The sequence below is a fragment of the Dipodomys ordii genome, unplaced genomic scaffold, assembly GCF_000151885.1.
Source record: "Dipodomys ordii isolate 6190 unplaced genomic scaffold, Dord_2.0 Scaffold70, whole genome shotgun sequence".
Taxonomy (NCBI): domain Eukaryota; kingdom Metazoa; phylum Chordata; class Mammalia; order Rodentia; family Heteromyidae; genus Dipodomys; species Dipodomys ordii.
In genome coordinates, this window is record NW_012267286.1 from 11,431,690 (window position 1) to 11,453,400 (window position 21,711).

The window sequence follows — 21,711 nt, forward strand, 5'->3', positions numbered from 1 at the left end:
CCCCCGCCAAAGTTGTAAAGTTCGTTTTTCGACATAACGTCTTGTACATCTCATTGTTGCAATGGGTCCACCTGTATGCACATTTCTTAACATTGAATTTCCAAAGAGAAATTTACCATAAAAGATATTCCATTCCTGTGCTGTCTACTTCCATGCATCTGAATCCCCTGGGTCATTATAGTAACTCTTGGTTTAAGACTAAGAAAGCCTGTTGAGGGTTACAAGTTCTCTCAGGAGAGAGGTATTTGTAAAATCAGTTACATCAACAAAGTTACATCTATAGGACTCCTAAGTGTTGGGCAACCAGATGAAAAGTGTTTTGCTAAACTTGAATAGAGGTTTCATGTCTTGAAGAATGATCTATCAGTAGAGTTATTCCTAACTGTTCTCTAAATAGAAGCAGTTACCATATGGTGTCACAGACACCTGCTGTGTCTTTGCCTACATCTTTTCTGGTCATGGATATTCCAGCCATTGCTGTGACAACTCTCTATGCACAGGTGTACCAGCCAGCACCTGCCTTCACTTCAATGCATAGATTCTGCTATCTTGTTAGTGCTATTCTGATACCAACATATGTTCCCCAGTCCCACCTGGCACTGTTAGATCCTTGAGCTAGAAGCTCAAGGAATGTTAGCGTTCCTAGGATAGCTCTTGACCAAGGTGGGAGATGAATAAATGCTGTCCTCTCTGACCCACTCTGCCTCCTTTCCCTGGTATCACATCCTTTCATAAGCTAAACTGTGAATGCATCCATCCTTCACTCATGCTTTGCTTTCTGAGGAACTCTGGGATTTATTTTTCTAGATAGAAATCTTTGAGTTTGGATGAGAGTGTACACCCAGATATAGATTCCAATTTCTCTGACATGTTTAATTAATAGGTGCTAGCATTCTTCCTCTTTACTTAAACCAACTAAAATGTGTTAATCAATCTTTGGTTAAAGAAGCTAAGCAATATTCTCAGTGGGACCAGTTCTAATGCAATCATTCTTCAGTTTGCAGAGTCTCGGTAATGAATTATACTGTGAGGTTAGTAGTCAAGAAAAGGCCAATGTGGTTGCTTTTTACTGAAATTAGAAAGGGTTTTCAATCTGTTTCATCAGTCATTCTGGCTGAAACCTGAATTAATTATAGCAAAGACTGGAGAATGGTGATCACAATTGGATGTGGACCAAGTTAACCTGAAGATATATGATGCCATCTGCAAACATCTCCCAACTATGCCAGGCACTGTGCATGCACTGCTTTCCTCACCACATTTCACGTCCATCTAGATTCATCCTGTTTAAGAAATGGAGGCTTAGCTGGGCGCTGATGGCTCACGCCTATAATCATACCTACTAAGGAGGCTGAGATCTGTGGATCTTAGTTTGAAGCCAGTCTGGGTGGAAAAGTCCCTGTGAGACTCTTATCTCCAATTTACCACTCAAAAACCAGTAGTGAAGCTGTGGCTCAAAGTGGTAGAGTGCTATCCTTGAGCTCAGGACAAGGGTCCAAGTTCTGAGTTCAAGTCCCATGACTGACAAAAAGGAAAGAAAATCAAAGAAAAGGAAAAGAAAAGAAAAGATAATAAATGAGGCTTAGGAACAGTACAAAGTTAAGCTATACTAGGATTGTATGGCTTACAACCAAAAGCAAGGGTGATTGATGCTCTTCAAACCTTTCCCAGAGTGAGGGAACACAAAACATTGTATGAAAGGAAATGTACTAATTACCTGACTCATGTAATTGTAATCCCTCTATACATCACCTCTAATAACAGTAAATTATAACAAATTAAAAACAAAGATGCCTTCATTTGCAAAACAAAAACAAGCAAACAGCAACAACAACAAAAAACCTTCCTGTGGCTGGTTATGTTCAGCTCTTTTGTTAAAAAGAATTAGGTAAGCTGGTGCTTCATGCATGCAATCCTAGCCACTCTGTTGGCTGATCTATAAGCATTGTGGTTCAGCTGGGGCAGAAGAAACCCTGTGATTCTTATCTCCAATTAACTAGCAAGAAGCCTGAAGTAGAGTTGTTGTCTTGTTGTAGAGTATCAGCTTTAAGTGAAAAAGCTAAGTAAGAGTACAAGGTTCTGAGTTCATGCCCAAGTACCAACACACACACACACACACACACACACACACACAGAGGGTTAGAGACCTACCAGTTGCCCAATTTGGAAAGAAACTAAAAAGAAATACTCATTACTGCACTAATCAGTGTCACATTTACAATATCCTAGAGTCTCACTGTCTGGGCTCAAATTCCAGCTTTGGCACTTACCAGATGTGTGAACTTGAGAAAGTTACTTAACTTTCACTGTTATAAGCTGTGGGTATGCATAGTCCTCACAGATATTTGAATAATTGCACTAGGTAATATGCATAAAACACCTAGAACAGAGTAGGCATGCGGCAAACACACATCTTGCTGAATTTTGAAAGTCAGAGTCGGATCATTTATTATATTCCATCCTTAAATAAATTCCAAGTCAATTTCAATTAGAATCAGCAAATATTTAAGTAAGAATAATGTTAATTTTCACAGGCTAAAATATATGCACATGCAAAATGTTCACAAGAGAATTAATATAGGATCCTAGAAAGATGTTTTCCAAGAATATATTTAATCACAATATATGCAGGTATAATCTGATAGATGCAAATGAATGGGCTGGCTAGAATGGCTTACAGATTTGCAAGTCATATAAAGTACCCTGTGACTTAAGTATTCAAATTATTGAGCAAAATAGTGTTACTGTTTGATGAGAACTGTAGTTTTTTAGTCTGAAATAGTCAATATCCTCAAATACTGTTTCCTCTCACAAAATATTGAGCATTGTTTAATCTGAGAGGTGGGAGATATTAATGTAAGAAAATATAATCTTGATGTGAAAACTAAGTTTATATTTAACTTATTTTATGTCAATCCTCTTTTGCTTCATTTTCTGGATCTAAAAGTGAGAAGGAATGTGTTGACATAACATAGGTTCTGCACAACAAAGAGAAAATCATTATTTTTTAAAATTTTTATTTATTTTTTATTGTGAAAATTCTGTACAGAGGGGTTACAATTACATGGGCAAGATAATGAGTACATGAGAAGATCATTCTTAAAACGCCTTTTAAGTCATAAATTCCTTTTAAAACATTAATCATTGTTGTATTAATGAATCCTTACATCTCAGAATCAACTGATTAAAGGAAAGGCATAAGCATTCTCCTGGGAAAGCTTGACCTCTGGGTATCTTTATTTACACTGCCTCTTTTTTAGTCACAATCCCTTTCCATATTTTTCCTAGCCCTTTCACATCTAAATGGCCATGTGTTGAAATAATGCTTGAGTTACTTAAACACACACATGCACATATACACCCACACAAAGCACAGAAAAACATTTGATCACATACTGAATTCATTTTTAACTGTAGAGAAAAAGAAATCCCTTTTTGTGGTACGGACTGTGAAGTTGCCATTTGAGGGTGTTGGCCAAGTGTAAGGTCACAGATACAATGCTCTTAGACAAGGCACCTCCTGCCATTCATCATCTCAAAGCTACCAGTGTCACCCCTGGCCTACCACAAGAACTCTCCATTGGGAGAGTCTCTCTACAAACCTAGTTTTAAAGATGAGACTCACCATAAAGCACAGAATTAACAGATTTCAATGTTTATGAATAGCAATGGCACTATTGAGATAATACTATTGCGAACAGAATACTAAGTATAAATCAATGAGCTTTTTATTCTTCTTATATTCTCCTTCCCCTATCATTTTTCTGACAACTTCGTATATGTGGTCCAAGTTTTGAATCAATTAAGGTTCTTAAATTGTATAAGTAAACAAAATGAAGCCAAAGTGACCATACTGACATCCATTTGCCAAACAAAGTTGCCATCCGGCTTTGTATAAGTAGCCAGGGAGCAAGAACCAAACCCAAATGATCTTTTCCAAGGAGAAGAAAAAACATGGAGAATGGGCACACGACAGAGGTTTAGTCATTAATCTTTGTATTAATGTGTAAAACTGTATTTCTTCAAATGTCACTAGAGTTGAAAAATACCTAAGGTATTTCTGGCTATGAGGGCAATGTTTATTTTCATTCTTAGCCTAGGTTGCGGGGAGGCTGTGAGAGTCACTTAGGAATACATGCTCATTGGTTGAGCTTATTTGACTTGCTCTATGAAAATGACTTGCCATCTTGTTTTGTATAAATAGTAGGAAGACCTACCTCTGGATTATAATGTTTGTCCCAATTACACCATAATACCTTGGTTATCTAAATGCAAGTGTTGAGTCACTGTCACTAGAAGAAAAAGTTGTCATCTTCTAGTTCTTTTTCCTGTAATCATTTACCAGTTCATTCCAAACCATTTTGACACAATTAGTCCCAACTTCACTAGAACAGAATGTAAATTTTTTAATTCAATGGGAAATACACACATATTTTACAATTTGCACCTCTAACGCTAAGCTGTATTGCTACATTATATTTAGTCCTGTATGAAAACAACAGTATCAGATACTACAGTTGTTCTCATGTTTTACAATATTCATTGACCAGCAAAAAAGAAAAAAATATTATTTATTCTACTGATATAAAAGTAACAAGTTTGTACTTTGCAACAATACACTATTTATTTGAATATTGCGTTAAACAGGAACTTTAGCTTTAAAAATTATGTATTTGGTGATATAATAATATCCTTAAACTTTTTATCACTAGGCCCTGGCTTATATCAGAGCCAGCACCATACAGTGTGTGTGTGTATGTGTGTGTCTGTGTGTGTGTCTGTGTGTTTGTACATGTGTGTCTGCATATGTGAACGTGTATGCATGCCAGGAGCTCTTAATTCTCATTACCAGAGGCCACAACTTTGCTGCGTGACTGATATAACAGAGTTCTTATTCTCTCCAGATTTTATCTTCCACATCTGTAAAGCAAGTATGGTTTGATTATACCAAGGTTTCTTCCAGACTAACAACTTTATGTTCTTAGTATACCAAACTGTTTGTATACATTTTGCCCTGAGTTATTTTGCCTAAGTTATTATCCTCATTCTGGAGCCAAATATTATCAGCCAAAGGCCAATTCTCATCCATCAGACACAATTGTCCCAGTGTATGCGAACAGTCTTTCTTCCATTTTCTCTGATGATACTATATGGACGCAATTTGGAGAGATATATAGGATGGGGGCTACCAAAAAAATAAATAAAAGACTTAGAGAGAAAGGAGGAAAGGAGTTAGGTAAGAGAGAGAAACAGAGAGAGACACACAGGCAGAATTTTTTTTAATTATTCAAAACAAATCCCCAGAGGACACATGAGGTTACAAAAGTGACAAGACTGACAGAAGGAGCTTGTCAGAGAGGCCTGGGAAGGAGAGATGGGAAGATCCTCTCATTGCTCTGATGGCTTGAAAAGATCCTGTGCACTGGTCTCTGGCCTCCCTTATATTGACCGTGGGATTGTTTCTCACCATTACAGCTCTTTCCAGTCCTTCTCTGCATCCACTCCATCCTTGCCCGTTCTCACAAGATGAGATAAGCAGAGGTGTTTGCTTTCCAAGGAAATGATTAGTCTCCTTCGTTCAGGGAAATTTTTGACAGGAATTCAATGTAATCTCAATTATTTTTGCTTGTACTAGTTGAAGATAGTAGGAAACTAGATTTGGCCAAGACAAATATTATTTGGACTACTGAAATCTCCCTAGGCCAAAGTTTACATTCCAGTTTTGTTTGGCAGCTCCTCTACCCCCTTTTAATTATAAAAGCTTGTTGATGGCTTTTATTTCTACCATTATTCTCTCTCTTGCTTCCATTTACACTGACAGACCCTGGGCCTTGAGAAAATTAACCACATTTAATAACAATTGGATTAAGAAAATACCTATAATATTCCTTTCAAAGCTTCAGGTGGGGTCAGCATATGTGAGCTAACCCATGTAGAAAAACGTCTTATTCTCAAGGAATAATTAGAAGTTAGAAGAGTTTGAGAAGATGTAAGGGATTTGATGACTAGCATTAATACCTTGTAGGCCCCAAAAGAAATTGAGAACCTGAAATTATTGTTGGATGTGCATAAAAACTTCCAGTATTTGAAAATTGAACATTGAAGTTTGTCAGCTGGCTCATTACTCTTCCATTACTTCATAAATAGGGATAAGATAGAGATAGAGCTTGATATTCTCACTTCTAGAATACAAAATCTAGCCACCTGTATGTGTAACTGCCAGATGTGTGTTCTTTGGTCACACAGTATTATAACTATAGAAGAATTTTTGTTTTAAAATCCATCAAACAACATTAGCCACAAAGCAAGCAAGCAAGAAGAAAGAAAGAAAGAGAGAGGAAAAGGAAGGGAGGAAGAAAGAGAGGAAGGAAGGAAGGAAGAGAGAAAGGAAGGAAGGAAGGAAGGAAGGAAGGAAGGAAGGAAGGAAGGGAGAGAGGGAGGGAGGGAAGGGCCTGAGTGTCTGAGTGATGCAATCATCTTTAAATGGGAGAATGGCCTCTCTCTTACAAACACACAATGCACCATGCCCTACCTGATCCGACCCTCTCACTTGATCTCTACAAATATACACCTTGTAAAGATGTCAGTTTCATCTGTAATCATTTTAATGGATACAGAAAACAATGACTTCTTTAGATAAGTCAACATTTTTATTGTGGAAAGGAGCATGAAGGAAATCAAGAGTGAAAGGAATTTTTCCCCCAGTCAATTCCAGTAGCTGCCAAACCTTACAGCAATCACTATGAGCAATGGGGAAATGTGTTCCCTTGAGACCGGAAACAACACAGTCTTGCCCCAATTGTTACCTTCATAAACCATTGTACTAAATATCTTAACTAGTGCTAAAAGAAGAAAAAATGTACTACAAGAACTGTAAAGGGAAAAAATACAACTGGTATTATTTGTAGATGATATGATAGGATCATATAAGTAGAAAATATGTAAGATGTTGCCGACAAATTATGAGACTTAAAAAGTCCATCCAGGATTCTAGATATTTAAAAAAATCATACAAAACCAACTTTATTTTACAGATGCAACAGATAGCAAAAAGAAAATTGAGTAACATTTAAACAAAACCAACAGTCAGGTAATCATAAATAATTCTAGTAAAAGATATGCATAGTTCCTATGAGAAGAATCATATAACTTTATTAAGCAACATCTATCCAAATTTTTTTTAATTCTATGTTCATTGATTAGAAAACCCAATGTGTGGAATAAAAAATGTCGTATTTCTACTAGCAGTGCTTGAAAGTAAAAAATTAAAACAACCAAATCAAAACAAAGCTGGTAGACATTGAGATTTCACTTTTGCACAAGAATAAAAATACAAATACATATAAAGAAATTTTTAGAATAGTAAAACATAGAACAATTTGAGACAAATAAAACACTATTATCCTCACTCCTACATTATCTGTGGCTTTTGTATTTCCCCACATCGAGAATGAAACCCCAAAGCATACAGAATAGACACTGTATACTCTTAAACTTTCAATCAGCCACTATTGATTTTCTTTCAATCTCATTCTGTTATTCTTGTTAAATGTTACTCATTGAGGGTCAGAAACCTTCCACGTAAGCCTTACCTCTGCTCAGGTTTGCTGCCCTTTAGTGGATGGCTTTCTATAAGGTGTCACTGCCTCCCGTTCTAGCAGAGTCATTTGCTGTCTTTAATGAGTCAGAGAGCAGCTAGTATGTCTAGTTTCTCCCTAGACTGAAGGCTGATTCTGATTTGTGCCCGTCAGATCCCTACTCCCCAGGGACGCCTAGGAGATGTTGATGAAGTGCAAATTCAAACTTTCTACTGATGCTTTCTGGTGCTGAAGGCAGAATATTATTAGCTGGAACAATGTTTAAATCCTTCAGAGAACTATTTAATTCGATTTAAGTTTCCCCGACCCTTTCCTAAGAACTCATAAAGCAGTTATTTAAAGCACTTCTAGGCAAAGCCATATGTTTTATTTTCTAGTGAATCATTTCAATATAGAAGCATCGTATATAAGTATTCAATATGGAAGTATTCTACATTCAATATAGAAGCATAATGTATAAATGTAGACATATATTAATTTGTAATTAATAACAGCACTTCTATAGTTGTTCATCAGTTTGAGAATTTATCATCTTTTCTTCTTTATCTCTACAACCTCTCAAAGGCCAATGTGTTATGTGTTAACTGTTTTCAATGTATAATAAAAATTTAAATATTTAAAAATTCAGTAAATATATAAATGAGACTAAATGTTAAAGGGTGCTGAAAGTGACTGTTAGTTTTTATTAACAAATTAAACTCTACATCGCATCTATATAGGAGGTTGGACTAGCAAGGAAGGTAAATGAGAATGAATATTCTTGAATATATGAAAACAATGAAACTTGTTGAAAGTTTTTAGAAAGGAGAGAGAAAGAAGGAAGGGAGAGTGATAAGTTAGGTTTATTGGAATAATCCCCCCATATAACTAATATATGTTAATAAAAATGAAAATAAACAGACTTGAAAATTGAACTTGTAGGGTTAGAGAAATAATTCTTTTATTTTGTCACTTAAAAATTGAATATTGATTTCCAAAATCTAATTAACAGTTGGAAAAAAATACTCTTCACCAAAATGTACTCTGAAAGACATCAGGAAACTCCTAGAGAATACACTTACAAAATGTAGTCATAAATTAGCAATAAATAATGCATCCATTTACATTATTTTAACTAGCAGTAAAAAATGTAGTAGATACTATGAGCACAATTGTAAGATATCTAGTCAAAATATATTCACAGGAGAAATGAGTAGTGGATGCTTCTGTCCAGTACCAAATGCAGTAGGACTTCAATACTGAATTCAGGAAAACAACTACCCAGCATGCAATTGTACAAGGTGGGAACTACACAGATTGAGCCAGAAGAGGTTCAGGATGGAACTTGTAAGGGACGCCTCCTACAGGCTGCAAAATTTGAGTTTTAAGGAAAGAAATTATTCTTCCTATTCTCTTACATTTTTCTTGCATAAGAAGAGGAACAACACTAGAGGAGCAACAGAAATAAAAATGCCACAGTCAAGAAAGAACAATGAAGAAAAAAAACCACTTATGTCCCTATCTTTCTAACGTATTTATAAGGAACCATGTGATTTTTTTTTGTTGTTGTTGCTTTGTATGTTCCTCTCCATGGTATAATGCCTGTTTTCACTGTATTTGATGTCGGTATAATTTGGGGAGGGGAAGGGAAAAAACAAAGTGTGTAAGTAGGGATACAGGTGGATCCATTGTAACAATGAGATGCACACTATGTTGAAAAATGAACTTTATAATTTAGGTGTTGGGGGGAGTGTAGTTATGGAAGTGGGAGGGAAGGGTTGGTAGGGGAAAAACAAAGGAAGAGGCAACAATGCTTGATAAGACATGTACTCATTACCTTGCTCATGTAACTGTAACCCCTCTGCACAGTATTTTCACAATAAGAAACATATTAAGAAAAAAAGAAAGAAAGAAAGCCTTTCTGTGGGAAAGTAATGAGAAATTAAAGGGAATAGATTTCAAGTCATAATAAAACGTATTTCTAGGATCGAAGGATTTGTTTGTAGTGGTCGTTTCTCTCCTTGGGTGAGCCTTGAGATTGCATGGGCAGTGATTAACTCCTATATCCATGTAAAAAAGCAATGGCCATTAAAATAGCATGATAATATCATAAAAATAGACTTAGCAATGGATAGAGCAGGATATAGAGTGTATGTGTAGTGTTTACACATATACAATGTTGGATGGTTAAACATAGAACATGAATCAAGCTAAGAGATTACACAGGAGAAAGAGAGGGAAGAATGGAAAAATAAAGAAGATGAAAAATTGACACATCTCAAGTCTATGAGAGCAGCATAGAGAAACTCAACAAAAGAGGATGACCAATAACAGAGTGCTAGAGAAGAGAGACTCCTGGGTAGGTGGGTGGGGACTAGGAAAAGGGGGCTGTGTCTGGGGGCAGGATAAAGAAGACTGAAGAGTGTTGAAATCAATTGCTTACAACTAGAAAATGGAACAAGGAAGCCTGTTAAGGGACGCTATTTCTTAGAGGGAAGGGCGCAAGGCCTGTGATAGAGATAGTGAAATCAGAGCCAACTCTCCATCTTCCCAACCCAAACACCTTCCAAGACCGCAGGTCCTTTTGCAGATACTGCTGTGTTCTGTTTAACAAACTCAGCAAGGTAATGCTGCCTTCCTGTCCTCCCTCCCCTACTCCCTGGTGGGCCAGGTGGCTGAGACACCTGTCCACGCTCGGAGCCTGCCAGGCTTGGCACCCCCACCCACCTCACAGATGGCCGGAAACTTGAAGAGATTCCTCTTTCCATTTATCTGAGTCAAGATTTTCTTGTTACTTAATCCACCGAAATCAGTCCACATGAGAAATGAAAGCTTTCTCCCAACTTTTGTCTTTTCTGTAGTATTTTATATATGATTGGAAATGCACTTTTAAATTCCTCCTTTGTAAGAATTACACTCACTTGGCTATTTTATTTAAAATGGGATTTTTTTTCCCTGTCTCCTTCCCCTAAAAGGCTATATGTGTGGCTTAAGACCTTCAGGCCTCCTATTATCTGGACCCTATTTAGGCTACAGATTGTATTACTTTTGTTTGATTTGGAACTAAGAAATCTCTCCTTCAGTATGAATATGAAATGCATTTTCCTTATGATGTTTCCATATATGATTGCTCTTCAAGTCTCTCCCTCCAAGAAAATTATTCTGATGATATGACCCTGCTTTGTTTTTTTTTTTAGCATTAGGTAGAGTCAATTGTGCATAGTAATAATTACTTTTGTACCTGTGTATGTCAATACTGAAGCTTGAAATTAAGGCCTGGGCACTGTCCCTTAGTGTTTTTACTTAAGGATGGCACTCTACCACTTGAGCCTCAGCTTCACTTCTGGTTTCTGGTGGTTAATTGGAGATAAATGAGTCTCATGGATTTTCCTGCCCAGGCTGGCTTTGAACCATGATCCTCAGATCTCAGGCCCCTAAATAGCTGGGATTACAGTGGTGCAATTATAAGCCTAGGATTACGGCTGCTTCTGATAGGTCTAATTGTATCAACATAAACTCTAAGTTTCTTTTAAAATAACCCATATATTTTTTCTTGGTTTAGCATCTGCTTGAATAATGCTTAATAAATGTTGATCAGGTAAATAATTTATAAAGTTGTAACAAGACATCATTAGATGTTGGGGTCAATGCAAAATGAAAAAAACTTTTGGCTGTGTCATCTCATGATAATTGTTTTCTTTTGATCAGAAAATCAGCAGCATAGAATTTAGTTGGCAGTGAACCAAAGTGACTGAACTTTTATCAGAAAGAAACATCACCACTAGAGTAAAAATGTGTGCATATGAAACTAATGATCAGGAGACTCAAGTGACATGTCTTTCATGAAGGTTCTGTTTGATGGGAATACAGAAAATTATATCTTATTTCATTTGCATGTATTTAATATATTTGCATATTAATGTCAGTTTTTTACATTATATATGTTTTATATATAGTTTATATAAATATTTATATGTCAGAGAAAGTTGAAGTCCTCAGCTTGTTCTTCACTGATGGTAATTTACTAAGGTGTACAATATTTATCAGCTAAACAGCAAGAATTATGGTAGCAAATACTGACAGATTACTATGAAGACCAACTGTCTCATCAGTTATATGGGAATTTACATAATTTACTCCTATATTTACATGTAAATATAGGAGTTGGATCTATGATAAAGCTGTTAGGGCTGGGAATGGGTATCAAGTGATAGTGTCTGGTCTGTGCTGTTCAAACCCTAATTACGCACGCACACACACACACACACACACACACACACACGCATACACATATACACAGAATATTGAATCTGTGTACATTGCATATCATGATCAATAAGGGACAAGCACCTGCAAAACCATAATTAAGAATTGATTGGAAATTACTTTATTTTAAGACTAAGTTATTTGTGAGCATTTAAAGTGCTGAGGAGTCAGGAATGTGTAGAAGGTAATACTGCATAATACAATATGAATTTGTAAAAATAATTCCTATGAACATATTTGGAATTATTATTGTCTTACTATCAATTCTATAGACCAGTTGCTCTAGGTTATGAAGTTCTTACCAATAATGGTACATTGGAGAGTTTATAAGACTGTATGGTGCCTAGCATTTTCTATGTTCCATAATTTTTTAACTATTTTGAAGAACTCTTTGCTTTCTTCCAAAGTTTGAGCCCTCTTTTGAAATTCTGATTTTTGTTTTTGTTTTTTTGTCAGTTGTAGGGCCTGAACTCTGGGTCTGGGCACTGTTCCTCAGCTCTTCAGCTCAAGACTAGCACTCTACCACTTGAGTCACAGCACCACTTTTTCTGCATATGTGGTGCTGTGGAATCAAACCTAGGGCCTCATGCATGCAAGGCAAGCACTCTACCACTGAGCCACCTTCCCAGCCCCTGAAATGCTGTTTTTATATAAGCTAGCAAAGGAAGTATTTTCTCAGAGAGACTACAGAGGATAAATACATTTCATATGTCCAAATAGTAGTGCTAGAAACAAAGGCAAAATTCCCCTAAATCATATAATCAAGATTACTAAAGTAGAAAGTAAACAGACTTTGCTACAAATTGATGCTATGATCTTTTGAAATTACCTCCAACTCATTTTATGTGTGAGAGAGAGGGGTGAGAGAGAGAAAGAGAGAGAGAGAGAATACTAAGACTTGAGTCTTAGGCCTGCAGCTTGAAACTTAGGTCTCAAACTCTCTCTTGACTTTTACATTTTCAGCTGGAACTCTACCACTTGAGCCACACCTCTACTTCTGGCTTTTTTACTGGATTATTGGACTTGAGTCTCAAGGATTTGTCTGCCCAAGATGACTTCAAACTGGGAATTTCCAGTTGCAGCCTACTGAGTAGCTAAGATTATAGATATGAGACACTAGTGCCTGTCTTAAATTCATTTTTTAAGCAAGAAAAGTTCAAGATTTTGTAATAGTAGAATATCTGAAAATTTATTTTTGAGCTTCTAAAAGGATTGCTGTCTGGGGCCAGTAAAAGCCATGAGATGCTATCTGAAAAATAACTAAAGCAAAAAAAAAAGCTAAAGTCATGGCTCCAGTGACAAAAAGCCCTGCCTAACAAAGGCTCTGGGTTCAAAACCTGGATGCAAAAACACACATATACATCTGTTGAGTTAAATTTGAATTTAAACATTTATTCATCACAAGCTTTCTTAGAGACTATATAGTTCCAACAGAACAGACTTTCCTTGTCTATCATCCTTAAAACTTCACATCAGTATGAGACACATATGGCACTAGTGAGTGAAAGTTTGTTGCAACCAGAAAGTCAGCTCCAAATCCATGCTCTACTCTCTGAGCTATACATGCGGTTTAATGGCAAAATAATGTAAAGGCAACAATGTTAACATAATTTAATTTTTTTCAGATGTTGACAACGTATCTCCAACCTCATCCTCACCAACAAATTCTGCAATGAAAGAATCTTTGCTGACACCAGACACAAAGACAACAACAGAATCTATCCATCCAACACCTGAAATATCTATAGGTACGATGACCTCTCAGTAAAAGAAAAAAAATACTATGTATATACATATATATAGTAAAAGAAAAAATACTATATATATATATAGTTTGAAGAGCAAAATTAGTAAAGCCTATACATTAACATACATAAAAATGACATGGGCTCCTGCATTCAAGGATTATAAAAATCTGTGTTCATTCACTATTTTGAAATCCTTGTGTGTATGTGTGTGTGTGTGTGTGTGTGTGTGTGTGTGTGTGCATGCGTGCACGTGTGAGAGAGAGAGTTGATTTGCATACCGAAACCTGACTTCTCAGTTGGCTTTTCTGTTCATTGTGTCTTGTTTGATCATGATCCTATTGTGAGTGTTACATACACAAAGTTTTCTTTCAGAGAAATACCGATTACCTTGCCTACGTCACAAAGTGATCTTCCCAAATTCTGGAGAATTCCAGTTCTCCACTTAGGTAGTCCAGTCCCCAAGGTGAAGCTATGTGAATTACAGGCTGATTTTGTTGATTGGGCCATGCTGAGAACAGATTTAATTGTAACTTTCAATACCAGTGTCATTGGTTTTTATTGCTGCATTCAGTGGCAGCAACTATATCACTATTTGAGGGACAGTTAGTAAAGGGGATCTACCCACCCCCCCATCTTCCCTAAAAATATTAAAAGCCATTGAGCATCAATTGAAAAGTCAATGTGAGCAACAGAAGTGCTAGGATGGGGGGAGGCTGACAGAGTTCTCCAGCTGGATGACAGGAGAGAAACATGGATGAAGAACACTGGAGAAGGAAGCCAGAAAGGAGCTGACAGAGGTTCTGTTGCCTAGTTACGCCCTTGTGTATTAAGGCATAGCCAAGTTGAACCATGTATAGTATACATAGTAGTATCTAGATACATAGATAGGTAGATAGATAGGTAGGTAGATAGATAGATAGATAGATAGATAGATAGATAGATAGATAGATAGATAGATAGATAGATAGATAGATAGATAGATAGATGAATGGATGAAGGTAACTATGTTACCTTCCCCTAAAGATAATACAATTAATTAATTATGATGAAGATGATAGATGATTGTCTTCAGGAATCACACTTTTGGCTGTAAACTAGAATATCTAGCTTCTTCATCTCAGGACTGTGGAGAGCTTAAATTTGAGTACATTTGATAAACACTCTCTCACTTTCCAAAAAATAATCCAATTTTAACTTCTACAACCATAGAAAAAGTATCCTTGCAGTGAAACCTTTTTTTTTTCTCCTTTACTTGTGGCCAACATCTTCTTAGCTACACAAGAGTTTTTCCTTCCAAAAATAGGACCTAGAGAAGCTTATTTATTTTCATTTCAAGGCTTCCCAATAGGATTTTCTTTGTTTAAAGGTCAGAAGACAGTTGGTTTCATAGTACTTATGTCTATCTGAAGCACATAAATGTATTTTCACTTGCCCGTGGCAGAAATTCTATCATCTGAAAAGTTTAAAAAAAAAAAGAAGTGCAACAGAGATGAGAATTTTCACAGTAACACAGTGATAGAATGATGGGGGGAAAGGACATTGGGTGTAAGCAGTACTGGCCTTGAGCAGAGATTTGCCACTTACAGAGATGGGGTTAGGCTCTTCTTAGCTGGGCATCCAGCAATGACAAACTTTGTGGAAAGGTCAAGTAGACAGATTTTAAAAAACCAACATTTGGTAGACACTACATCTTACCACTCTAAAATGAACTTCTAGGATTATGAAATTTGACTTGCAATTTTGTTTTTCAGCTTTGTTATTCAACTGTACCATAGGAAAGTCACTTATGCTTAATGAGTGGAATTATACTGAAGGAATAAGAATTTCGGAGCATGGTTCTTAAGTTTTGTGGTACTAAATAGGTATCCAGTTTCTGCTGAGATTAGTAGAAAAGCCAGGTATTTTGGGCCATCTGTTTCACAGAAAGTGTTAGATTTGGCAGTTATTAAATTGCATGGAGAAAAAGGGAAAGATGAACCTCTAAAGAACAGACTTTTGAAGAACATGCTTGGAAATGTTTTGTATGACTAGTCGCCATGAAGGTGGGATTTTTCTCCATTGTCTTTCTCTCCTACTCATTACCTTTCCATCAGGAAGCCTGAATGGGAAAATGAACAACTGGAAATATCTCTTGTAGATGATTCTTTCATTTGTCCTTTGCACAGAATTTTGATCCAGTGAAATTGACATTTTTAAGTTTAATCCTTATAAAATATGTTTACCAATTATTTTCTTGAAAACTTTATGACCTAAATGGGATTTAACACAGCCTGTAAAGTTGACAAAGCAATTTCATAGAACAGAATTATGATAGTCTAATGACTTAAGCTTAGCCTTTGTTGACTTAAAATTAAATACTAGCCTTTACAGTGCATAGCTATAGTTTTCCCTTTTTGTGCTGACTTCAGTCCATTTGTCTGATCAACTTCTTAAAAGTTCTTCATTATTACTCATACACTGAAAATGAACAGATATCACAGTTATTGGTTACTGAGATACTCATGATGGTGATACACAAATATGTTCCAGAATTGCAGCATAAATGCCGAATATGAGAAATGAACTACAACTTATATGAAACTGCTTACTAGTGTTTGAAGCGACTATTCATCAATTCGTGATAAATCTGAAATAGTATTACTCTTACTCCAAAAAAATAACTAAGGGGTGGGGGATTAGCTCAAGTGGTAAAATGCCTGCTTAGCAAATAAAAGGCTTCTAGTTCAAATCCACCTAAAAGAAATTGCACTGAAAGAAGAGATGATGAGCTGTTGACGATGAGAAATTTTGTGCTTTGTTGTTTCTCTTCTCTCAGGGCCATTTATTTGAATTATTTCCTTATTCTTACCATTACTCAGATTTAAAAGGTACTAAGAGTCCAGGACTCTGGAAGAGGAACAAAGCAGAGTTCAAAGAATATTTCATGGCTCAAGTTTTCAGGCTCCTTTATGACTTATATTTAACTTAGAATTTTCTTCACTCCAAGTTAACAAAGTGAAATGTAATTCTGAAAAATAAATTGTGATATTCCTAGATCCCACTGGTCCAGTCATAGTTTGGAGGAGATTTTGGAGAAGTAGAAGGAAGACAGGAAGAAAATAAAATCATTTTAGATTTCTACAATTTAGATGTTTTGCAATACTTTTTGCATACTTAATGATATTCACCTAACAATCTGCAGGAGAAATTTGCTACTTGGATCTTCATATAAAAACACATGTGTTTTTGTGTATACCTCTATGTATACCTCTATATATTCCTCTTGGGACCCAAGGAGTTAGAAAATGGAAAAAATAGAGATGAAAAAGATAAAGTTAGTGGGAAATTCAAAAATTACAAGGAAAAAATTAAAGGTTTATCCAGCACATCTTCAAAGGGCTTCCATTTCACTTCCAAATTCAGCTTTTATTTATTCTGTTGGGATAAGATTATGAATAATAATGTCATCTGTCTTATCAAACTAGGAACAACCAGCAAAGACTCATCAAAAACATCACTTACGCCAGAAATTACTTCACTAACAACTGCTAAAACTACAGGTAAGTATTAATTTATTTTGCCTGCTTTAAATACACACACACACACACACACACACACACACACACACACACACATAATTCTTCCTACTCAGGAGGCTGAGATTTGAGGATCACAGTTTTGAAGCCAACCTGAGCAGGAAAGTCTGTGAAACTCTTATCTATAATTAATCAGCAAAAGTCAAGAAGTGGAGGTGTAGCTCAAGTGGTGGTATACTAACCTTGAGCAAAAAAGCTCAGGGACAGTCTTGAGTTCAAGCCTCAAAAACAGCACTAAAAAACAAAAGCAAACAAACAAACAAACAAAAAACCCTGTAATTGTTACCCTTATAAAATGTACATCAGTGACTTTTAGTACATTCATAGGTGTGCTATCTTCCCATCTCTGACCATGATATTCCTTAATTTCACTGATATTCAGAACTTTCAGTGTGGAAAGATTGTACTTTTTGTTCAATTTATTACTTATGGTATCCAAGTTTTTGCTTTTGTAACTTGTTTTTCTATCAATGTTGCATTGTTCAGATTCTACTGTATAGAAATACAATTTACTTTCATATATTATTATATCCTGATACTTTGTTGAATTCATTTATTAGTTTTGATCTCTGTGTATCTATGTGTGTTTATTAGAATTTTCTAGATTCACTATAATTTATTCTGAAAATATAACTTCCTTTCCAATGTACATACCTTTTGAATTTTTACTTATTTTTATTGCCTAATTATCTTGGCTATACCACCCAATACAATGTTAAACAAATAGTAACAAGGGATATCTATATTGTTCCTAATTATAAGAGAATGTTGCCCATATTTTGCCACTAAGTATTATAATATGACATTCTCTTGTTTTTTTTTTTTTTGGTCTTTTGGTCGGTGGTGGGGCTTGAACTCTGGGCTTAGGCGCTGTCTCTCAGCTCTTCAGCTCAAGCACTCTACCGCCTGAGCCACAACACCACTTCCAGTTTTTTTTTCTAGTGGTTAATTGGAGATAAGAGTCTTACGGAGGGTAAACAAAGGAGGAGGCTGCAATGCTTGGTAAGAAATGTACGCATTATCCTGCCCATGCAATTGTAACCCCTCTGTACAGTTTGTTCACAAATAAAATAAAATTAAATTTAAAAAAAAAGAGTCTTACGGACTTTCCTGCCCAGGCTGGCTTTGAACTGTGATCCTTAGATGTCAGCCTCCTGAGTAACTAGGATTACAGGCTTGGGCCACTGGTTCCCGGTCCTCTTGTTTTCTTAATATGACATATAGTACTGATTTTTATGTAGAATCATCCATGCCTGTAATAAATTTAACTAAGCCATGATGTATAATTATTTTTAAAGGAAACGTGTTTGGTTTATTTTGCTATTTTCCTGTCTATATTCATAAAAGATAAAGGGTTGTAGCTTTCTTTCCTTGTCATGTTTTTGTCTGGTTTTAGAAGTAGGTAATAATTAGGTAATAACCTCTAGATTGATATGGAATATATTTCTTCCTCTACTAATTTTGGGGTGGGGGAAAAATGATGCTCTTCTTACTCTGAGAGAGGACTGGTAAGATGAACATGGTAGAAAACCCACTAGCAATTTAGACCACTCCTCTGTTCTTTTGACTCAATAAAAAAAAATTCTACATTTAAAAGAAATCTTAGGAAAAAGACCCAAATGCCAATAACTTAACCAGACAGGACTTAAACAGCAGAATCGTTGCATGTCAGGAGCAAGGTAGACATACACATTTTTCTTTTACAACCAAATAGAGGTCTGGAGGATTTCCTGACAAGCTTGGTATAAACAGGACTTCATGGATACAGTTAAAAGGACTGGAATAAAGTACTTTTTAACCTCATTCATAGTAAGACAAGAAATTAATGTACATTTTTAAACCAGAACAACCAACAAAGCACTCTTTCTTAGCCACCACCTGGCCCAGGAGTGACCTCATGAGAATGTTTGTGTACTGAAGTGTTCAAAAGGGACAGCTCAAATGTTCTAGAAGACGTAAGCCCTCCATAAACACTACTACTATTGATTCACTGATTTGTAAGACCACATGAGTAAATAGGGTCACTCTATCTGAGAAAATATAGAAGAAATCTTACAACATTTACTCCAACTCCAAGAAATATTGTCGAAAATAGACTTTAGGGAAGACAGGGACCAATATCTACATATTCCATCAAGTGTCTAATTAAGATCAGATTGATTCTTCTTTTTTAAGTTTTACTACCGTTTTAATAATGGGTTCTTCATCCTGCTGGCAGATAGAAACCTAGCTGCAAAAGTCATGCATAAGATTACAAAATTCAATTACTAATGTATCAAATGAATGAAATAGAGCATAAGATTAGAACTATATATATATATATATATAGAGAGAGAGAGAGAGAGAGAGATACCCCTTAGAAGTAGAAAAATTATGTGTTCTTAAAAATTATCTTTATATAGTTGTACACAGCTTGCATATAATCAAAAGTCAGTTTATAAGTTCAAGGTATCTTCCATCATTCTTCTCCATCTTTCCCAACCTCATCATCTCCTGAAGTTACTTCATTCCACTTTTACATATGTGTATCAAGGAGGATGACTATCTCCAAGCACTGCTCCTCTCTCCATTCTTGACCCTCTCCCTCTTAACTCCCATCCCTCTCAGACAAAATGTCTTAGCTTGCTAAATTTTATTTTCTTAAACTGTTCATTGTTCAAAGGGGATAAACCATCAAAATCCATCCCTTCATATAGCCTTTAGTCAGTTGGATGGTGCAATTACACTGATGGCCATGTATGGGGTTTAATTATATGTTTCTATTTTAGATCTAATATATGGAAGAAAACATGAGCCCTTTGCCTCTCTGATACTGACTTACTTCACACAAAATAATTTTTCCAGGTCCACCTATTTCCCTGCAGATGAGATGATGTAATATTATTCTTTCTGATGGCTGAATTAAATTCATACACACACACACACACACACACATACATACATACATACATATACATATATATATATATATATATATATATATACATGCCACATTTTCTGGATCCATTTGTTGGTATCTAGGCTGTTTCTACAACTTGGCTAAACCATATGCTGCTAAAACACAGATTCACACCACTGCCAGAGGGATTATTGTTAAATCCCAAATTCTGGATCCTTCTGATACCATGAAATTATCCCAATTTATTTGATCTCTGAACTTTGTATAAAAGAGGCCATTCTAAATATAAGCATAATGATATTCCTAGCCTAAGGTTAGCACCAAATCCCTGTAGGGAGCTACCTGGCAAATAGGTTGAGGAAAAGAGTAGATCAGGAGGTAGCCAATTGCTCACTTAGCCAAGGTCTAAACAAGAGAGGACTCAGAGATGTCTGTTCTTTGGGTTTAAACTAGGTCCTTTCAAGTCTTGCGACAGCAAGAACATTGCTACACATGTAACTCCATAGGGGTCTTCCTGCCTACCTTAGCCAACATGTAAATGCTACAAAAAAAAGCTTTTTTAAAAGTTTAATACTCACATAGAAATACAGCTTTCTCTCTCTTTTGTTTCACCACTAAAACCTCAGCTCCCACTCATCTTCATTTTCCCAACACTGTTCTTTCAGTCTCTCAGTGTTCCTTGAGTCTCCATGGTGCCTGGCTCTCTGGTTCTATCATCTGAGCTTCCCCTCCCTAGGTGTAAGTACTGGAGGAGATGAAGTCAGTTTGGAATGCATGCCTTCACATCTATTTCCCCTTCTTGGGCTCAACACATATTTATTTACAACCTGGGCTACTTATTTTCACCCTAAGCAGAGAGACCAAAAGAATCTGAGGAAAATCTTTGCCAATTTCCTGCCACCACTCTTTGCTAATGCTTAGAAATATTTTGCTAAGACCAATAGCACAGACATTGAGGCAAGTAACAGTCTTACCAGAAGAAACTCTTATCCTTTAAGTTATTGCAATGAATCAAGACATTAATTAAGTTTCTGCCAAACCACCTACCTCCCTATCACGGGGACAGAGTTTCTATGAAGCACTTACTCAAAATAGTCCTTGAAAATGGAGGTCCTTTGGCAAGCGCTTTTAAAAAAATGTTACCCTCCTAGGATTTCACAATAACGCATTTAAAAAAAATCCATGAAAGTTTTAAAGCTGTGAAGCTCTAAATTAGTTTGGCAATTAGACAACAACTTTAATAAAAAAAAACAATAAATGTTATTTTGTGTATTTAAGGAATACAATGTGGTGCTGTGAGATTTAGAGAGAGCTGAATGGTTACTCTCAGAGCAAAACAAATCCACATACCCAGCCTTTCACAGTTACCCAACTTTTGTGGCAAAAAAAAAAAGCTACAACCTATTTTCTAGTGGAAATCCCTGATAGAGCACAATGCTGACTGTGATTCTCACGCTGTATTTGTCTTTCCTACACAGCTGCTACTTCTCTCTCCCCCCCCACCTCTGAGTCACAGGTTGTTTCCTTTATAAATCTATGATAACAATGTAATAAAAATACTAACACAATGTCTTTAGTGCTACCCTGTATCCTCTGAGCTCTTCAGGTCCTCCATCACCCCAAAATATAAAACTTAAAATACTGAT

General features: G+C 36.0%; 1 protein-coding gene across 1 annotated transcript in view; it reads left to right on the plus strand.

The window, feature by feature from the left end:
* Nucleotides 1-21,711, plus strand: part of LOC105991165 (poly(A) polymerase-like) — a 39,743-nt gene that overhangs the window by 5,489 nt on the left and 12,543 nt on the right. Inside the window, exons 2-3 of the mRNA XM_013023750.1 lie at nt 13,469-13,591; nt 17,056-17,130. Coding sequence (XP_012879204.1) covers nt 13,469-13,591; nt 17,056-17,130 — 198 coding nt within the window. The remainder of the gene's footprint in view (nt 1-13,468; nt 13,592-17,055; nt 17,131-21,711) is intronic.